We start from the raw sequence: 14,936 nt of genomic DNA on the forward strand, positions 1-14,936 counted from the left end.
CAAGAACAGTTTCCCGTCTATCCCCAAAATCTGTTTTCTGCATTATTCGCTTCCTTGTTACGCACAAGACTACAGTTATTTACAGCTCTGTCAGCCGATGTTTTTTTTTTCCCTTTTACTTACTTCCGAAAAGAAAACCTAATTTCTGCCGTTCAGTAGGCTTCTGAACAAATTTAAACTTTTTAAAATTATACAAAATGCAAAACGCTTAGTTGTGTCGTTAATAAAACCGCTGTAACTTCATAGGTAATGTTCACAAGTTGATTAATGGTTTTCTTTCGTTTTTGATGTACTGCAGAATATTTTTATAAAATCCCAGGCCAGGAAAATCACCTTCATGTTTTTCTGTGTTTTATCTTCAGCTACTTTGACACAAAGGCATCTGCTGTGACACTCACACCTTTGATAAAGTCTGGAAAGTGTCAGCTTCCTTTTTATAGATACAAAAAAATGTAAACGTACTGATCTGAATTATAACATTTCTGACTGTCTGAGGCAAAATTTCCCAGATTCAAATTGAATTGAATCGTGGATTGAATCGATTCAGGACCTTGTGAATCGGAATCGAATCTTTTCTAGAAATCAGTGACGATACCCAGCCCTACTCTGTAACACTTGAATTTGTTTTTGTGAAATCTTTAAATGAGAAAATGTGTTCTCTGGTGTGTTGACAAGCACTCATTTTGCTTTCATGCTGCTTGATCTGTTCATCATTCTTTAGCTGCCTGTGACCAGCCATTTCAAGTCGTCTCACAGCAAACCAGCACACTGTCAGCTGGATTTGGCACACATGAGAATTCTGTTAACGAATTATATTTATAGCTCACATTGAAGGTGGTAAAAATGTACTATTAAATCAAAAATTATGCTTTATTGTTTTTGTGTCTAGAATCTGAGTTCAGTCTATGTGGTTGTTACAATTGTGAAATAAATGCATATTTCAGGCATTTTATACAAGAACTATCTAAAAAGGGCAGTTTCACATTTACAGAATGTTTGAACTGAACACATTAAGGTGTTTTTATCTGTAGCTGTGTTTGTTAAACACTTTACATTTTTGTGGAATTATATGTTTTGTATCTTCTCCGGATTTGGCTATATCTGTTTAGAAACACATGACACCGTGTATAAACTCTTTCTCAAGGATTATATCATGATATATCATGTAGCCATGATTTTTGTCCTTTCTACATATCTTTTCTGAAATGTGTTTAAAAATACTTTGCAGGCATCCAATAAACAGACAAAAAAGTTTATTGCAAAATTCACTGTTTTTCCCAAACAAGTTGGTTTCTAAGACTTTTTTTTCTTGTGCTGTAGGTTAAATGTCAACTCAAACGCTGACTGCACACTTTGTTTGTGAGATGTGATTTCTCACACTTTCACTCCAAGAGTGACATTCATCCTCCCGAGTAGTTCCCATGCAGGGTCATAGTTTTGACTGCTTTCTCTGGTATTTCATTCCATTTTGTATGTTGTAGGCTGCCTTTTTTTTCTTTTGCTATCACAACAAGCGTTTAAAAAGTTTAAATCGGCGCTTTGGATAAATGCTGCGTCGTGTCTTTCCAACGAAACCGAAAGGATGGAGGCAAATGATTGATTGCAGAAGTTGTCCTTGACTTGATCGGACTGGAGTTTGGTGAAATCCTAAGCCCGGCGTCAGCAATCCATGACGGGGAAGGAAATAGGAGCAGTCAGTTTGGTAATGTTGGAAGCCACGGAGCGCCACATCGGAAGTCTACCCGTCGCTGTATTAACGTCTCCGCCACAGGTAGTGCAAAAGTACTGAAGGGGAGCCAAAGAAAAAAAAAGTTAAAGTTTGGAGCTCACCATGAGCGAAGACGGTCACGACTAGAGATGGGTTTGCTCGTTTGAAGATCCCGCAGAAAAACATGATAAATGGTAAGCGCAGTTTGAACATATGGTGCGTACTTACGCAGTAAATGAGCTGCTGCTGATGAAGCGTGCACACCGACGTATATTAATGTGGTTATTTCGACTTTGGTCGAGATGTCAGGTGGCGCAGACAGCTGGAAACTGACAGATGCTTTTAACGCACTGTGAGCCTCAGCGGGAGCCACATTGAGCGATGATTCGTGGCCTGTTTTCCTTGGTTGCGTGTGAAGAGTTGTAACACTGCTCTCTTTTCATAGTGTCTGACTGGAACTCTGCTCCGTAGTGTCCTGGTGGCTGTCTTGTTGGCCTACTCCTGTGGGAAAAGTAGATGTAACTATAAAGAAATACTGGGCTCCTACGGAGAAGTCATCTCCGTTGAACTACAGAATCTGGTATGATAGCAAAGTTTATCATAAGACTGTGGGATTAATTAACTGTGGTAGATTTTTAAAATTGATTGTGTTTTAAGTATTGTATTGGCAGACATCCCCACTAACTAAACTACCATTAAATGCAAGTTCACTGCAATCAGTTGCAGCTGTGATAAAGCTTGTGAGTTAATAACATGTGCTAGGCTGCCCTCCAGTGTTTGCTCTTCAAGTAAAGCTCTTTCTCCCCTCTCTCTTTTGCATCACAAGCCAAATAAATCTCTTAAATAACTCAACTCTGGGCTTTTTCTTTTGCAGAATCTGACTGATTCAGCGAATAAATTTAAAGAGAGAGACCCTTGTCCCTCAGGAAAGGTAAGTGGCACTACATTATATGCACTTTCAGCACCATGGACAGGGTAAAAATAAGCACCTGCGTGGCACATGTTGTACATTTAAGTTTGGTTAAATACAGAAGAAGTTTTCAACCTTTGACTGACATGCTAGATGGACTATTCCACCTTTTTAATTTTCTACACATTTGGGCTGTTATCTCATGGCAGGCACGTCGCATTCTGGTTTCCATCTATGGTATGACACAGCAGATGCGGTGTCAGAGGAGTGGCAAAAAGCAATCTGACCTGGAGAAGCCAGTTGAGAGCATGGAGCAGCTAATTGTGCAAAACTGCAGTCCCCAGTATTTGGTAAGATGACTTTAATGTGTTCTTCTGAGCCCCCAGCACCACCACCACCACCGCACAGTGAGAAAACAAGCCAAACAGCTCTTGTGCTATTTTCTTTTTCCATTTTTTTCAGGGAAATAAAACCTCTTGTTCAGCTGTCCAGAAAATACGAGGAAAGAAGAGAAAAAAGATGAGGTTAATCCGAGTTATCAAGGCACTGATCACTTGCTGGCAAAAACTTCAAAGTGTCTCTGTGCTTTCAAAGTAGGAAATGTATCTCCCTGGTTCCTATAGGCCTGTGCTACTTTCTCATGAAGACATAAGGTGAATTTACACAGTGTTCCGTGCTACAGATAGCGAATATTACATGTGACCAATCAGTGACTGTGTTTAGACAGCTATTTTTCAAAAGCAAAGTCATGAATGTTTACTGTTGTCAAGTTCTCAGTGTCTTGTGTATTAAAAGCTACACCAGCATCTGCATGTCAGCATTGCTACATTTTATGGAATAGCTTTATATAGTAAGCAAAGATAAGCTAAAGATCGACGCGTTCAGATACTTTTAGAACATTTTAAAAGTTTCTCCTGTTGTACAAACTCTTATGTTTTGTGTTTGCAAGCCACATGTCATCATACCCCAAAATGTTCTTATGTCGGTTATATAGTTGAGTATATGCCACATAATAAAATTTGTACATGTTTGATTTATACTATTCTGAAGTGAGCCTATGCGGTTATTGTAATAATGATATTAATTAATTAATTATTATTATTAGGGGTGCTATAGGTGTATCAGCTACAATAGACTTTTGTTGCAAGATATTATATAACCATCCTTTTTTTCATTATTTTGATTAAGGAATGAATGTTAGTGTTACAAAATGCCATTCAATAAATATTGCACAATGTCTTTATTGTAAAGAATGGAAACATATAGAAGCTTGTTTTTGTCAATCAAGATTTTTTTTATTTTAATTTAATTTTTTTTTGTTAGTCAAAATTTTCAGGTGATGTCTTGAAATTTTCTACTTATGAGAAATCACTCAATTTTAAAATATTTAGTCAGTAACTTGACGTTTTGTGAAAAAAGTTCTAACTTAGCTTCTAACTTTTTTTTTCTGAGTGATGGAAACAAGCTTCCATAAAGAGAACACAAGAAAAAGCAAAATGTGAATAAAGCAGATATTAATTCATGCTGGCTAAATCATTATATTTTAAATAAAGTCTAGCAAAAAAAAAAAAAACCCCAAACAATCTGCTATTTATTTATTAGTGATCTGCTCTTAGCCACTTTGTAGTTTGCAGTTGTGATGGACAAGCTGATAGATGAGGTCAGGCAGGAGTCTCTGTGTACTGTGATGTTTGTAAACGACATTGTGATCTGTAGTGAGAGTAGTGAGAAGGGGGATGAGAGCCTGGAGAGGTGAAGGTGTGCACTGAAGAGGAATGAAAGTCAGAAGAAGCAAGACAGAATATATGTGTGTGACTGAGAGGGGGTAAAGGTGAGGATGCAAGGAGCAGAGGTAATGAAGGCAGGCAAAAATATAGGAGGTGGAGGTGGCAGAGTTGAAAATGTTAAGATTTTCATTTGTGGTGACAAGGATGGACAAGATTACAAATGAGTCTACTGGAGGGCCAGCTTACGTTGAGTGGATTGGAGACAAAGTTAGAAATACAAGGCTGAGATGGACATGCGCGGATACAAGAAGGAAGAGGAAGAAAAGAGCAAGACCACAGAGATTCGTGGATGTAGCGAAGGGGAGCATGCCAAGGTTTGGTGAGACAGAGGACGATGCATAGGGTGAGATCTCTGGCGACACCTACAGGCAGCAAGCAAAAGACGAAGTGCAAATATAGATAATATACAATAACTATACACATACACAAACCATATAATATATCTATATAATTATTCTATTATACATAAACTATTTATAACATTTTAAATTTATTAATTAATGTATTTATTTATAGAGGGTAAATTAAAAGTAGACGGACACAAATGTGTTTCATGGTACTGTTTCCGTCCGGAGCAAGAAATTTGTGGCACAACTTCCACCATACGAACGACTCGAAACGTCAACAGCTGGATGCATGAAGTGTGGCTGTGAGAAAGGCTATTAAACCGAAGGTACTAACACAGTGTAGCTTTAAAATTTTTTGCCATGCTTTTAGTCATCGAGAATCGCATCAATTGAAAGCATTAGCGTCAAAGCAGCAGCGGCTCTCTGTGTTAGACCTTTTGAGGAAATCCGTTTGAGATTTTTATATATATATATATATATATATATATATATATATATATATATAGAGAGAGAGAGAGAGAGAGAGAGAGAGTTTAGTTAGTTAATTCGTTAGTAGAGTCACGTTAAGTACCCCTTAAAAGACATGGCCAGCAGCAGCAGTGGTAGTGTGGACATGGATCCAGATGTTGCCCTGAGGCTTTTCGAGGAGGGAGCTACCCTCGTGCTGCTGGGTGTTCCTCGGGGTACAGAGCTCGGAATCGACTGCAAGAGTTGGCAAGTGGGTCCTCGTTTCCGGGGTGTTAAAATGATCCCCCCTGGTCTGCACTTCCTCCACTACTGCTCATCAGGCTATGGAGGACAAATTGGCCCGAAGACAGGCCTCTTCCTCTCTCTCAAACCCAGAGAGATCATACTGGCCAACTGGGATGCCAAGGAAGAAGATCTGGACTTCTCAGCCTCCAAGAATGAAGAGGAGTTGAGTCGGATTCGTGCCAGCTTGCAGGAGCTGGATCCTTATCTGGGCCCTTATCCCTATGAGGTGATGAGGAAGTGGGTGTCCCTCACTGACCGTATCAGTGAGGAAATGGCCAAAAACTTGCAGCCTCTCTCAGGTCGAGTATGTGCATTCAGTGACGTGATTCCCGAACTTCAGTTCACACACACCAAAGACAGGGCGGAGCAGCCGAGGAATGACACGGCCTGTCAGAGCATGAAAGAGGGGCTTGACAGGCTCCCCAAGATGAAACAAAGGGAGGGTACGGAGTTGCGCTTCTCTGTCATCCCTAAGAAGACCTACCCTCCCGGGGCTACGCCGGCTGAGATCACCAAGTGCAGCATGGACCTGAGCTACGCTCTGGAGACTGTGCTGGAGAAGAACCACATGCAGGAGGCTCTTAACGTGCTAGGTATGTATCACATTTGTTAAAAATGGGTTACTCTCGATTCATTATGCAAGAAAAAGTACTGACATTTAGCCCCTCTCTCAGGTGAGCTGCAGTTTGCCTTTGTGTGTTTTCTCATTGGAAATGTGTACGAGGGCTTCGAGCACTGGAAGTGCCTCCTCGCTCTGCTGTGCCGCTCAGAGGAGTCCATTCTGAAGCGCAAGGACCTCTACCTGGGGCTCATCGCCGTGCTCTACCACCAGCTTGGAGAAATACCTCCTGATTTTTTTGTTGACATTGTATCTCAAAACAACTTCCTTACCTCCACGCTGCAGGTACATGCACAAATCAGACTATAGTGTTTGTCACTTCAGGCTTCTTTATATCTAACTAAACAATATATATTCATCTCACTGGTGCAAAATTTATTTTAGATGTCAACCAAGATGTTGTGATATTAAAAAGTTGAAAAAAGTGTGTTCTTGCAAACTAATCTTAAGTAATTTAGGTTCCATTAACCAGTATCACACTTTTCAACCAACAAACCAGAAGATCAGCCTTTTACTTGCTCCTTGTGTGACTTTATTGGCCCACAAAAATGACAGTTTAATTTCAAGATTATACTATAGGAACATATCATTATTTATTAGTAGATTCAAGCTGTATTCAAACTACATTGTGATCTGTGGACAGAATTAGAATTGAGTACATCAGAGGGACAGCTCAGGTTTGAGAGGTTAGAGAGGGAAGGTTGAGATGGTTTGGACATATGCAGAGGAGAGATAGTGGCCAGATTGTACAAAAGAAGCTGAATATGGAGATTCATGGATGTAGTGAAGGAAGATATGCAGAGAGTTTGTGTGACAGAGGAGGATGCTAGGGATAGGCAGAGATGGGGGCAGATTATCCACTGTGGTGAACCCTAAATGACGCAGATAAAAGAAGAAGATTATTAGGAAAAAAAGCTGTAAATAAAGGTTAAAAATAAATGTAGTGGAATAAATAAACAAATGGAAGTCAAAGCAGCTAAAAACAGTCGATCATCATTGATTTCGGTCAGCTTTCTTCAGGGGTAAATCGGTCAGTGGAAACACCGTCACTGCGTCACTGGTCCAAATGGGTCAGCAGCGGGGCTATCAACTTTCCCTGTAGACTTTTCTGCTGGCCTTGGGCCATTGGCCTGTTGGTTATGTTGAACCCTGCATTTGTTCTACTTAAACCCCAGCAGGGATTAAACCTGGGCTTGCTCCACACTTTGCATGCTCTTCTGGTTAAATGTAAAAAAAAATAAAAAAAATACAGATAATAATTCGTATGCAATGAGAAAGGGATGTTTGAATTGCCAGTGTGTTGAATACCTTTCACAACGCTATTTTTATATGGCTGGTATCTGAGGACAGTTTATAAATCGATCCGTACAACATACGTTCATAACCCTGAATGATCTCCACGACACACAGAAATGCTTGCAAACAGAAAATGGACCACAGTTTCAAAGCATCACCTGAATTTTTACAGATCACATTTACAGTTACCAGTTTATAAAATTGTTTGATTAATTGTTCTTCACAGGATTTTTTCCAGTTTGCCATTGGGCCTGGTGTAGATGCCACCCTGCGTAAGAGAGCAGAGAAATTCAAAGCCCACCTGACCAAGAAGTTTAGATGGGATTTCGATTCAGACTTGGACGACTGTGAACCTGTTGTGGTGGAGCTGCCTGAAGGTGTGACAGTCGACTGAAACTACTCAATGGACTCTGCTCACCGAGAAAAAGGAACACAGAAGGAGATCCACAAAGTATCTTATGCTACAGTCACACTAGGGGAAACAGTGGGTGGAGACGACGGCACGACCAAACATTTTTGCAACTGACTGATCTCATTGGCTTTCAAATAGTTGCTTTGAAGATGGCGACCAAGTCTGTGATCACTTGCAGACAGCTGCTATCTTTAAAGTGGATTTGGTGATGGTGATAAAATGGCAATACACTGAAATTCACATTATGTACTTACATTCAGAGTCCAGCTAGGACCTGATAGTTTTGAAGCATAATTTCAGACATTTCTACACAAATGATGACACAGCTGCTGCAGGACGATGATTCAGCTGCAGAGTCACATAAGCATTCGGCAGCCTCACATTTAAATTAGCAGCTGGCAAACAGTTGCAGAGAGATGTAGTGAAGTCTGGTTCAGCAGAGACTGACTCAGAAGGATTGTGTTGTGTTGAATCTGTTTGTGTTTATAAATTAGACAGCATACTTTCTCCAGTCTCCAGCAGACAGAACCTATTCAGTCATTCAGAGGCTGAGCGTGTTGTTGGTCACTGCGATTACTTCCAGCTGTTTGCTACCATCATTGTCTTTCTCCTAGTTACAAGGAATCCTCATAATGTTAGTTTGTGTAGCTCTATTAGTTCTTTTGCAGAGTGCATTGAAATGATCGTGTGTGAGCTGCACTACACCTGTGGGAAAAAAGCATACTCACAAGATTTATCAGGTTTTCTGAAAGGGTTGGAACTCATAAAGTAATGATTTTCTTGTTAAAGTACTACTTTGTTAAAGTTTGTTTTTATTTTATTTCTTTACTGTAATCAATTTAATAAAAACAGCACTTCTGAAACAAAATATCCACCTGTGTCTGGTGGTTTCTGTCACTGTTTATCATCAATGAACCTTTCAATACTTGCTACCACGTCTTTTCTCTTTCCCTCCACTAGATGGCGCACATAGGCTTATTTACAGCTCTAAAGCTGCTCTATAACACCATATTTGCAGATCGTCAGTTCCACAATCGATAAAAGCTACTGTTTTTGGTGGGAAGGACTTGTAAGAAGAATTTCATACAATTTAGTAGCTTTGATAAGTTTTTTTATCTTAAAGAAGAGCAAAGAGAAGATAAAAGGTGCTGCTATCATCATGACATGGATGACTGGGATAAGAGCTTTTTTTGTTAATCGACCTCTTCTACTTCCACCATCACTCTTAACACTTATCTTCAATTATATATATGAGATTATCTAGAGTGGTGTGGAAAAACACCAAAGGAGGAATGCTATTGTATACATTGTATACATATATATGCAGTTACAACTCCTATACAGTTTACCCATACCTTTCAGCTCCATCCCTTCAGTTACAACGGTGGATATCACAGACTGTGCTCTCCTGTTGGTTCATTGATCTGTTCACCCGTTAATCTTGCTCTTGCACTTCTTGAACCCTTTTCTCTTCAGCTGGACCTCTCTTATTTGACATGCCCTGGCTCCATGAACCAATCTATAGCTATAAAGCTGTTTTGAAAAGGACAAAAGTCATCTAATGCAATTATGGGAATCAATAGAGTCTGAGCCCGTTGCTGGAAATCTAAATGCCAATACAAGAAATCCATTCTCTTCCGGGAAGACAGCTGGTATTGTGAAAGTGATGGTAATAGTGGGCTTTACACTGAAAACTCCCCTTTGAAGATTTACGCAACCCTTTAAAGAAGATCAGTTCATGTTTGTGGTCCACTGTGAAACCACTGGGGCCCTGTGCTGGTTGTTATTTTCCTTTTTAAATGCAATTAAATGGCGAGTATGGCTTGGAGAGCATGGCGGAAACTTATCAGCACAACATGGAAGGAAAATGTATGCCAGTGATTGGTAAATGCATTTTCCTCTCCAGAGATGAAATACTGTACATTGTTGATGAAGACAGTCGCAGAAATGACTCCACTGGGATGTCCTTGGCATTCCAGCCCCTCTATTAGTGCTGGAATTACAGTGTATAGGAATTCAGTGTATAGGGGGAGCGAGGCACATAGAGAAACAGACTGACTGTGCAGAGCTTCAAAAGCCAGGCCCTGTCAGTCATGGTGGAGCTTTCTCACCATCAGATGTGAGCTGGCCATTTCCATGGGGCTCACAGGCCGCTCACTCTGCCAGTGTAAACACAGGCCCCTCTGTTTCTTTTTCAGTGACTCGCCCACTCGCCTTTCTCTTTTCAAGAAAGAAAGGAGGATAGCGCTTAGTGTCTGCGACGTCTTGACAGTCGGTGGACTGGATGTGATGAATTCATTTGTGGATTAAACAAATCAGGTGTTTGATCATGCGCGTACTGAACTGCTAAATTACTAACTCTTACTTCAGACATTTGGGATAAACAGTTACGTTTTGCCATCCCCCGCAGTGTAAAGTCAGAGATTAACTAAGAAATGTAAAAAATATCAGGATCCACAGATTTGCTGCTAAATGGCAAATGATTTTCTTTATATCTTTGTTGATTTATTTATTTTTAATTTCAGGTGGTGATTTCCTTTGTTCTCCCTCCCTGTGTGTACACACAGTGATGTCTGCATGTTTCCAGGACTATTCTGAGCTATAGAAGAAGGCATAATCTGGATAAAAACTAGTTAAAAAGTAGGATTTCAGTCATTGTTTGCATCCCAAAGTTATATGTAAGGATACATATAGATCCAGAAGTGGAAAGGGTGTTTGCTCTGCATCAAACCTGGTTTTGCTGATATAAAAATGCAAGCAAATATTCCAGATGAAGGCAAAATGACCTGCTCTCATAAACCAAAACTGGTGTCAGAAAAAGTTTGATGGTGTGTGCATCTGTGGAATGGATTTTATTCCCTGTTCATACACACATCAGTTTTCAGAAGCTACCTTTTCTCACTTTTTGTCTTGATGTTTGGCATTTACTAAATTGACAAGTATATGCTGATGACCAGGCACTGCAATAATCCCTCTCTGCTGCAGTGCTAGCGGGAATTCACATGTCTGACTCGCATGACCCAAATGTGATTCAGGCACGTGTACATTTTCCCAGGGTGCATATATGAGTGTGCGGTCTGGGCGTGTGCACATTTTGAACCCAGACTTATTGACGGCGGAGTTGTAGGGGTGTTAAAAGAAAGGATGAACGAGGTTAAAAAAATCTCTCCTGGAAATTTCATACACATCAGGGGAGAGAGAGTGACTGTGAGTCTATGAACAATATGTTCTGCTATAGTGATCTGGTGAAGCGATTAAAGGCAGGAGCTAAAAAGAAGACACTAGACCTTTGAGGCCTAGTCGGCAGTCATCTGTGTGTCTTTCTGATCAAGTACAGCATAAGCACACAGCAGCTGGCCAATAAATTTCACAGATTAAGCAAGTAAATTTGTTGAGGTGAAAAAAGCACCGGCCGTGATTAACACATAGAGATGCTCCAGGACAACAGAGGCCTAGATCACCTTCACTTACATGTTTCAGTTTTGTCACAGAGCTTATAAAAGTGTCTACACCTGTGCTGTATGTCATCCCTGAGAGCTTAAATAAACATCAGATGATCATTGAGAATCAAACGCGGGTTAAACAAACCAATTCAATTCAATTCAATTCAATTCAATTCAATTCAATTCAATTTTATTTATATAGCGCCAAATCACAACAAATGTCGCCTCAAGGCGCTTCATAGATACAGAGAAAAGCCCAACAATCATATGACCCCCTATGAGCAAGCACTTTGGCGACAGTGGAAAGGAAAAACTCCCTTTTAACAGGAAGAAACCTCCGGCAGAACCAGGCTCAGGGAGGGGCGGCCATCTGCTGCGACCGGTTGGGGTGAGAGAAGGAAGACAGGATAAAGACATGCTGTGGAAGAGAGACAGAGATTAATAACAGATACGATTCAATACAGAGAGGTCAGTTAATACATAGTGAGTGAGAAAGGTGACTGGAAAGGAAAAACTCAATGCATCATGGGAATCCCCCGGCAGCCTACATCTATTGCAGCATAACTAAGGGAGGATTCAGGGTCACCTGGTCCAGCCCTAACTATATGCTTTAGCAAAAAGGAAGGTTTTAAGCCTAATCTTAAAAGTAGAGATAGTGTCTATCTCCTGAATCCAAACTGGAAGCTGGTTCCACAGAAGAGGGGCCTGAAAACTGAAGGCTCTCCCTCCCATTCTACTTTTAAACACTCTAGGAACAACAAGTAGGCCTGCAGAGCGAGAGCGAAGTGCTCTAATAGGGTGATATGGTACTACAAGGTCATTAAGATAAGATGGGGCCTGATTATTTAAGACCTTGTATGTGAGGAGCAGGATTTTGAATTCAATTCTGGATTTAACAGGAAGCCAATGAAGGGAAGCCAAAACAGGAGAAATATGCTCTCTCTTTCTAGTCCCTGTCAGTACTCTTGCTGCAGCATTTTGGATTAACTGAAGGCTTTTCAGTGAGTTTTTTGGACATCCTGATAATAATGAATTGCAGTAGTCTAGCCTGGAAGTAATAAATGCATGAACTAGTTTTTCAGCGTCACTCTGAGACAGGATATTTCTAATTTTAGAGATGTTGCGCAAATGGAAGAACGCAGTCTTACATATTTGTTTAATATGTGCGTTGAAGGACATATCCTGGTCAAAAATGACTCCAAGGTTCCTCACAGTGTTACTGGAGGCCAAGGTAATGCCATCCAGAGTAAGAATCTGGTTAGATACCATATTTCTAAGCTTTTCAGCGCCGAGTACAATGACCTCAGTTTTATCTGAGTTAAGAAGCAGAAAGTTAGTGGCCATCCAAGTCTTTATGTTTTTAAGACATTCCTGCAGTTTAACTAATTGGTGTGTGTTATCTGGCTTCATGGACAGATAGAGCTGGGTGTCATCTGCATAGCAGTGAAAATGTATGCTATGTCTTCTAATGATGCTGCCTAGGGGAAGCATGTATAATGTAAACAGAATTGGTCCTAGCACCGAACCCTGTGGAACTCCATAATTAACCTCAGTGTGTGAAGAGGACTCTCCATTTACATGCACAAATTGGAGTCTATTAGATAGATATGATACAAACCACTGCAGTGCAATACCTGTAATACCTACAGCATGTTCTAATCGCTCTAATAGAATATTATGGTCAACAGTATCGAATGCTGCACTAAGGTCAAGAAGGACAAGCACAGAGATGAGTCCACTGTCAGAGGCCATAAGAAGATCATTTGTAACCTTCAATAAAGCTGTTTCTGTGCTGTGATGAACTCTGAAACCTGACTGAAACTCTTCAAATAAACCATTCCTCTGCAGATGATCTGTTAGCTGTTTGACAACTACTCTTTCAAGGATTTTTGATATGAAAGGAAGGTTGGAGATTGGCCTATAATTAGCTAAGACTGCTGGGTCTAGAGATGGCTTTTTGAGTAAAGGTTTAACTGCAGCCACCTTGAAGGCCTGTGGTACATAGCCGATTATTAGAGATAGGTTGATCATATATAAGATCGAAGAATTAACCAATGGCAGGACTTCTTTGAGCAGTTTTGTAGGAATGGGGTCTAAAAGACACGTTGATGGTTTGGAGGAAGTAATTATTGAAGTTAACTCAGAAAGATCGATTGGAAAAAAAGAGTCTAACTTAACATCAATGGAACTAAGAGTAGCTGTAGATAATATTACATCTGTGGGATGATTATTGGTAATTTTTTCTCTAATGATAAAAATTTTATTTGTGAAGAAGTTCATGAAGTCATCACTAGTTAACGTTAAAGGGATGGTTGGCTCAAAAGAGCTCTGACTTTTTGTCAGCCTGGCTACAGTGCTGAAGAGAAACCTGGGGTTGTTCTTATTTTCTTCAATCAGTGATGAGTAGTAAGCTGTTCTGGCTTTGCGGAGGGCTTTCTTATAAAGCAACAAACTATTTCTCCAGGCTAAATGATGATCCTCTAAATTTGTAACACGCCATTTCCTCTCCAGATTACGAGTCATCTGCTTTAGGGTACGTGTTTGAGAATTATACCACGGGGTCAGGTACTTCTGATTAGAGACCTTAGTTTTCACTGGAGCTACAGTATCCAGAGTCGTACGTAGTGAGGAGGTGAAATTATTAACAAGATAATCGACCTCTGTTGGGGTAGCGTTCAGATAGCTGCTCTGCTCTGTGTTGGTACAGGGCATTGACGATGATAACAGTGGCTGGATTATATTCTTAAACTTAGTTACAGCGCTTTCAGAAAGACATCTACTTTGATAAAGTCCACTCTCCACTGCTGCGTAATCAATTATTGTAAATGTAAATGTTATCAAGAAATGATCAGACAGGAGAGGGTTTTCAGGAAACACTGTTAAATGTTCAGTTTCTATGCCATATGTTAAAACAAGATCTAGAGTGTGATTAAAGTGGTGGGTGGGTTCTTTTACATTTTGAGAGAAACCAATTGAGTCTAACAACAGATTAAATGCCATGTTGAGGCTGTCATTTTTAGCATCTACATGGATGTTAAAATCACCCACAATAATTATTTTATCTGAGCTCAGAACTAAATTAGATATAAAGTCTGAGAAATCAGACAGAAACTCTGTGTAAGGCCCAGGTGGACGATAGATGATAACAAGTAAGACTGGTTTCTGAGTTTCACAGCTGGGGTGGACAATGTTAAGCATCAGGCTTTCAAATGAATTAAAAGTCTGTCTTGGTCTTTCATTAATTAATAGACTGGTGTGAAAAATTGCTGCCACACCGCCCCCTCGACCTGTGCTTCGAGATTTCTGGTAGTTAGAATGACTCGGGGGTGTTGATTCATTTAAACTAACATAATCATCCTGCTGCAACCAGGTTTCTGTAAGGCAGAGTAAATCAATTTGTTGATCAATTATTAAGTCATGTACTAACAGAGACTTGGAGGAGAGAGACCTAATATTTAATAATCCACATTTCACTGTTTTACTCTTTGGTTCAGATGTGGATACTGTATTGTTCTTTCTTTGTGATTGTTTAAGTTGTTTGTTGCTGGTTTTTAGTTTGTTTTTTGTCTTTTTGGAAGCAGACACAGTCTCTATGGAGATGGGTTTTTGGGGGGGTAGCAGGAGGAGAGAAGCTGCAGAGAGGCGTGTAAGACTGCAACTC

At 40.1% G+C, this 14,936-nt stretch overlaps 2 protein-coding genes and 1 long non-coding RNA gene across 3 annotated transcripts; 2 read left to right on the forward strand and 1 right to left on the reverse strand.

Annotated features, from left to right (window-relative positions):
• Positions 1-49: 49 nt before the first annotated feature.
• Positions 50-2,816, reverse strand: LOC146494656 (uncharacterized). Its single transcript, XR_014871592.1, has 2 exons — positions 1,937-2,816; positions 50-1,785 (listed from the first exon to the last, which is right to left on the reverse strand). It is a non-coding gene; the product is annotated as an uncharacterized LOC146494656 (long non-coding RNA).
• Positions 1,772-4,798, forward strand: LOC146494657 (uncharacterized). Its single transcript, XM_085146408.1, has 5 exons — positions 1,772-1,902; positions 2,154-2,288; positions 2,583-2,639; positions 2,828-2,968; positions 3,081-4,798. The coding sequence occupies exons 1-5, from the start codon at positions 1,900-1,902 to the stop codon at positions 3,213-3,215; spliced, it is 471 nt and encodes a 156-aa protein (XP_085002534.1). The 5' UTR covers positions 1,772-1,899; the 3' UTR covers positions 3,216-4,798.
• Positions 4,799-5,258: 460 nt separating this feature from the next.
• aar2 (AAR2 splicing factor) lies at positions 5,259-7,895 on the forward strand. The gene is made up of 3 exons (XM_085144537.1): positions 5,259-6,098; positions 6,180-6,409; positions 7,647-7,895. Exons 1-3 carry the CDS (start codon positions 5,336-5,338, stop codon positions 7,812-7,814), a joined length of 1,161 nt encoding a protein of 386 aa, XP_085000663.1. The 5' UTR covers positions 5,259-5,335; the 3' UTR covers positions 7,815-7,895.
• Positions 7,896-14,936: the final 7,041 nt, after the last annotated feature.

The sequence above is a fragment of the Neolamprologus multifasciatus genome, chromosome 20 (genome assembly GCF_963576455.1).
Source record: "Neolamprologus multifasciatus chromosome 20, fNeoMul1.2, whole genome shotgun sequence".
NCBI lineage: Eukaryota > Metazoa > Chordata > Actinopteri > Cichliformes > Cichlidae > Neolamprologus > Neolamprologus multifasciatus.

Bases quoted from the DNA above. Each gene is read 5' to 3' on its own strand.
- aar2 (XM_085144537.1), top strand. From the start codon at position 5,336: ATGGCCAGCAGCAGCAGTGGTAGTGTGGACATGGATCCAGATGTTGCC. The intron at 6,099-6,179 runs GTATGTATCACA...CCCCTCTCTCAG, and splicing joins GGAGGCTCTTAACGTGCTAG to GTGAGCTGCAGTTTGCCTTT. The intron at 6,410-7,646 runs GTACATGCACAA...TGTTCTTCACAG, and splicing joins TCCTTACCTCCACGCTGCAG to GATTTTTTCCAGTTTGCCAT.
- LOC146494657 (XM_085146408.1), top strand. The intron at 2,289-2,582 runs GTATGATAGCAA...TTTCTTTTGCAG, and splicing joins CCGTTGAACTACAGAATCTG to AATCTGACTGATTCAGCGAA. The intron at 2,969-3,080 runs GTAAGATGACTT...CATTTTTTTCAG, and splicing joins ACTGCAGTCCCCAGTATTTG to GGAAATAAAACCTCTTGTTC.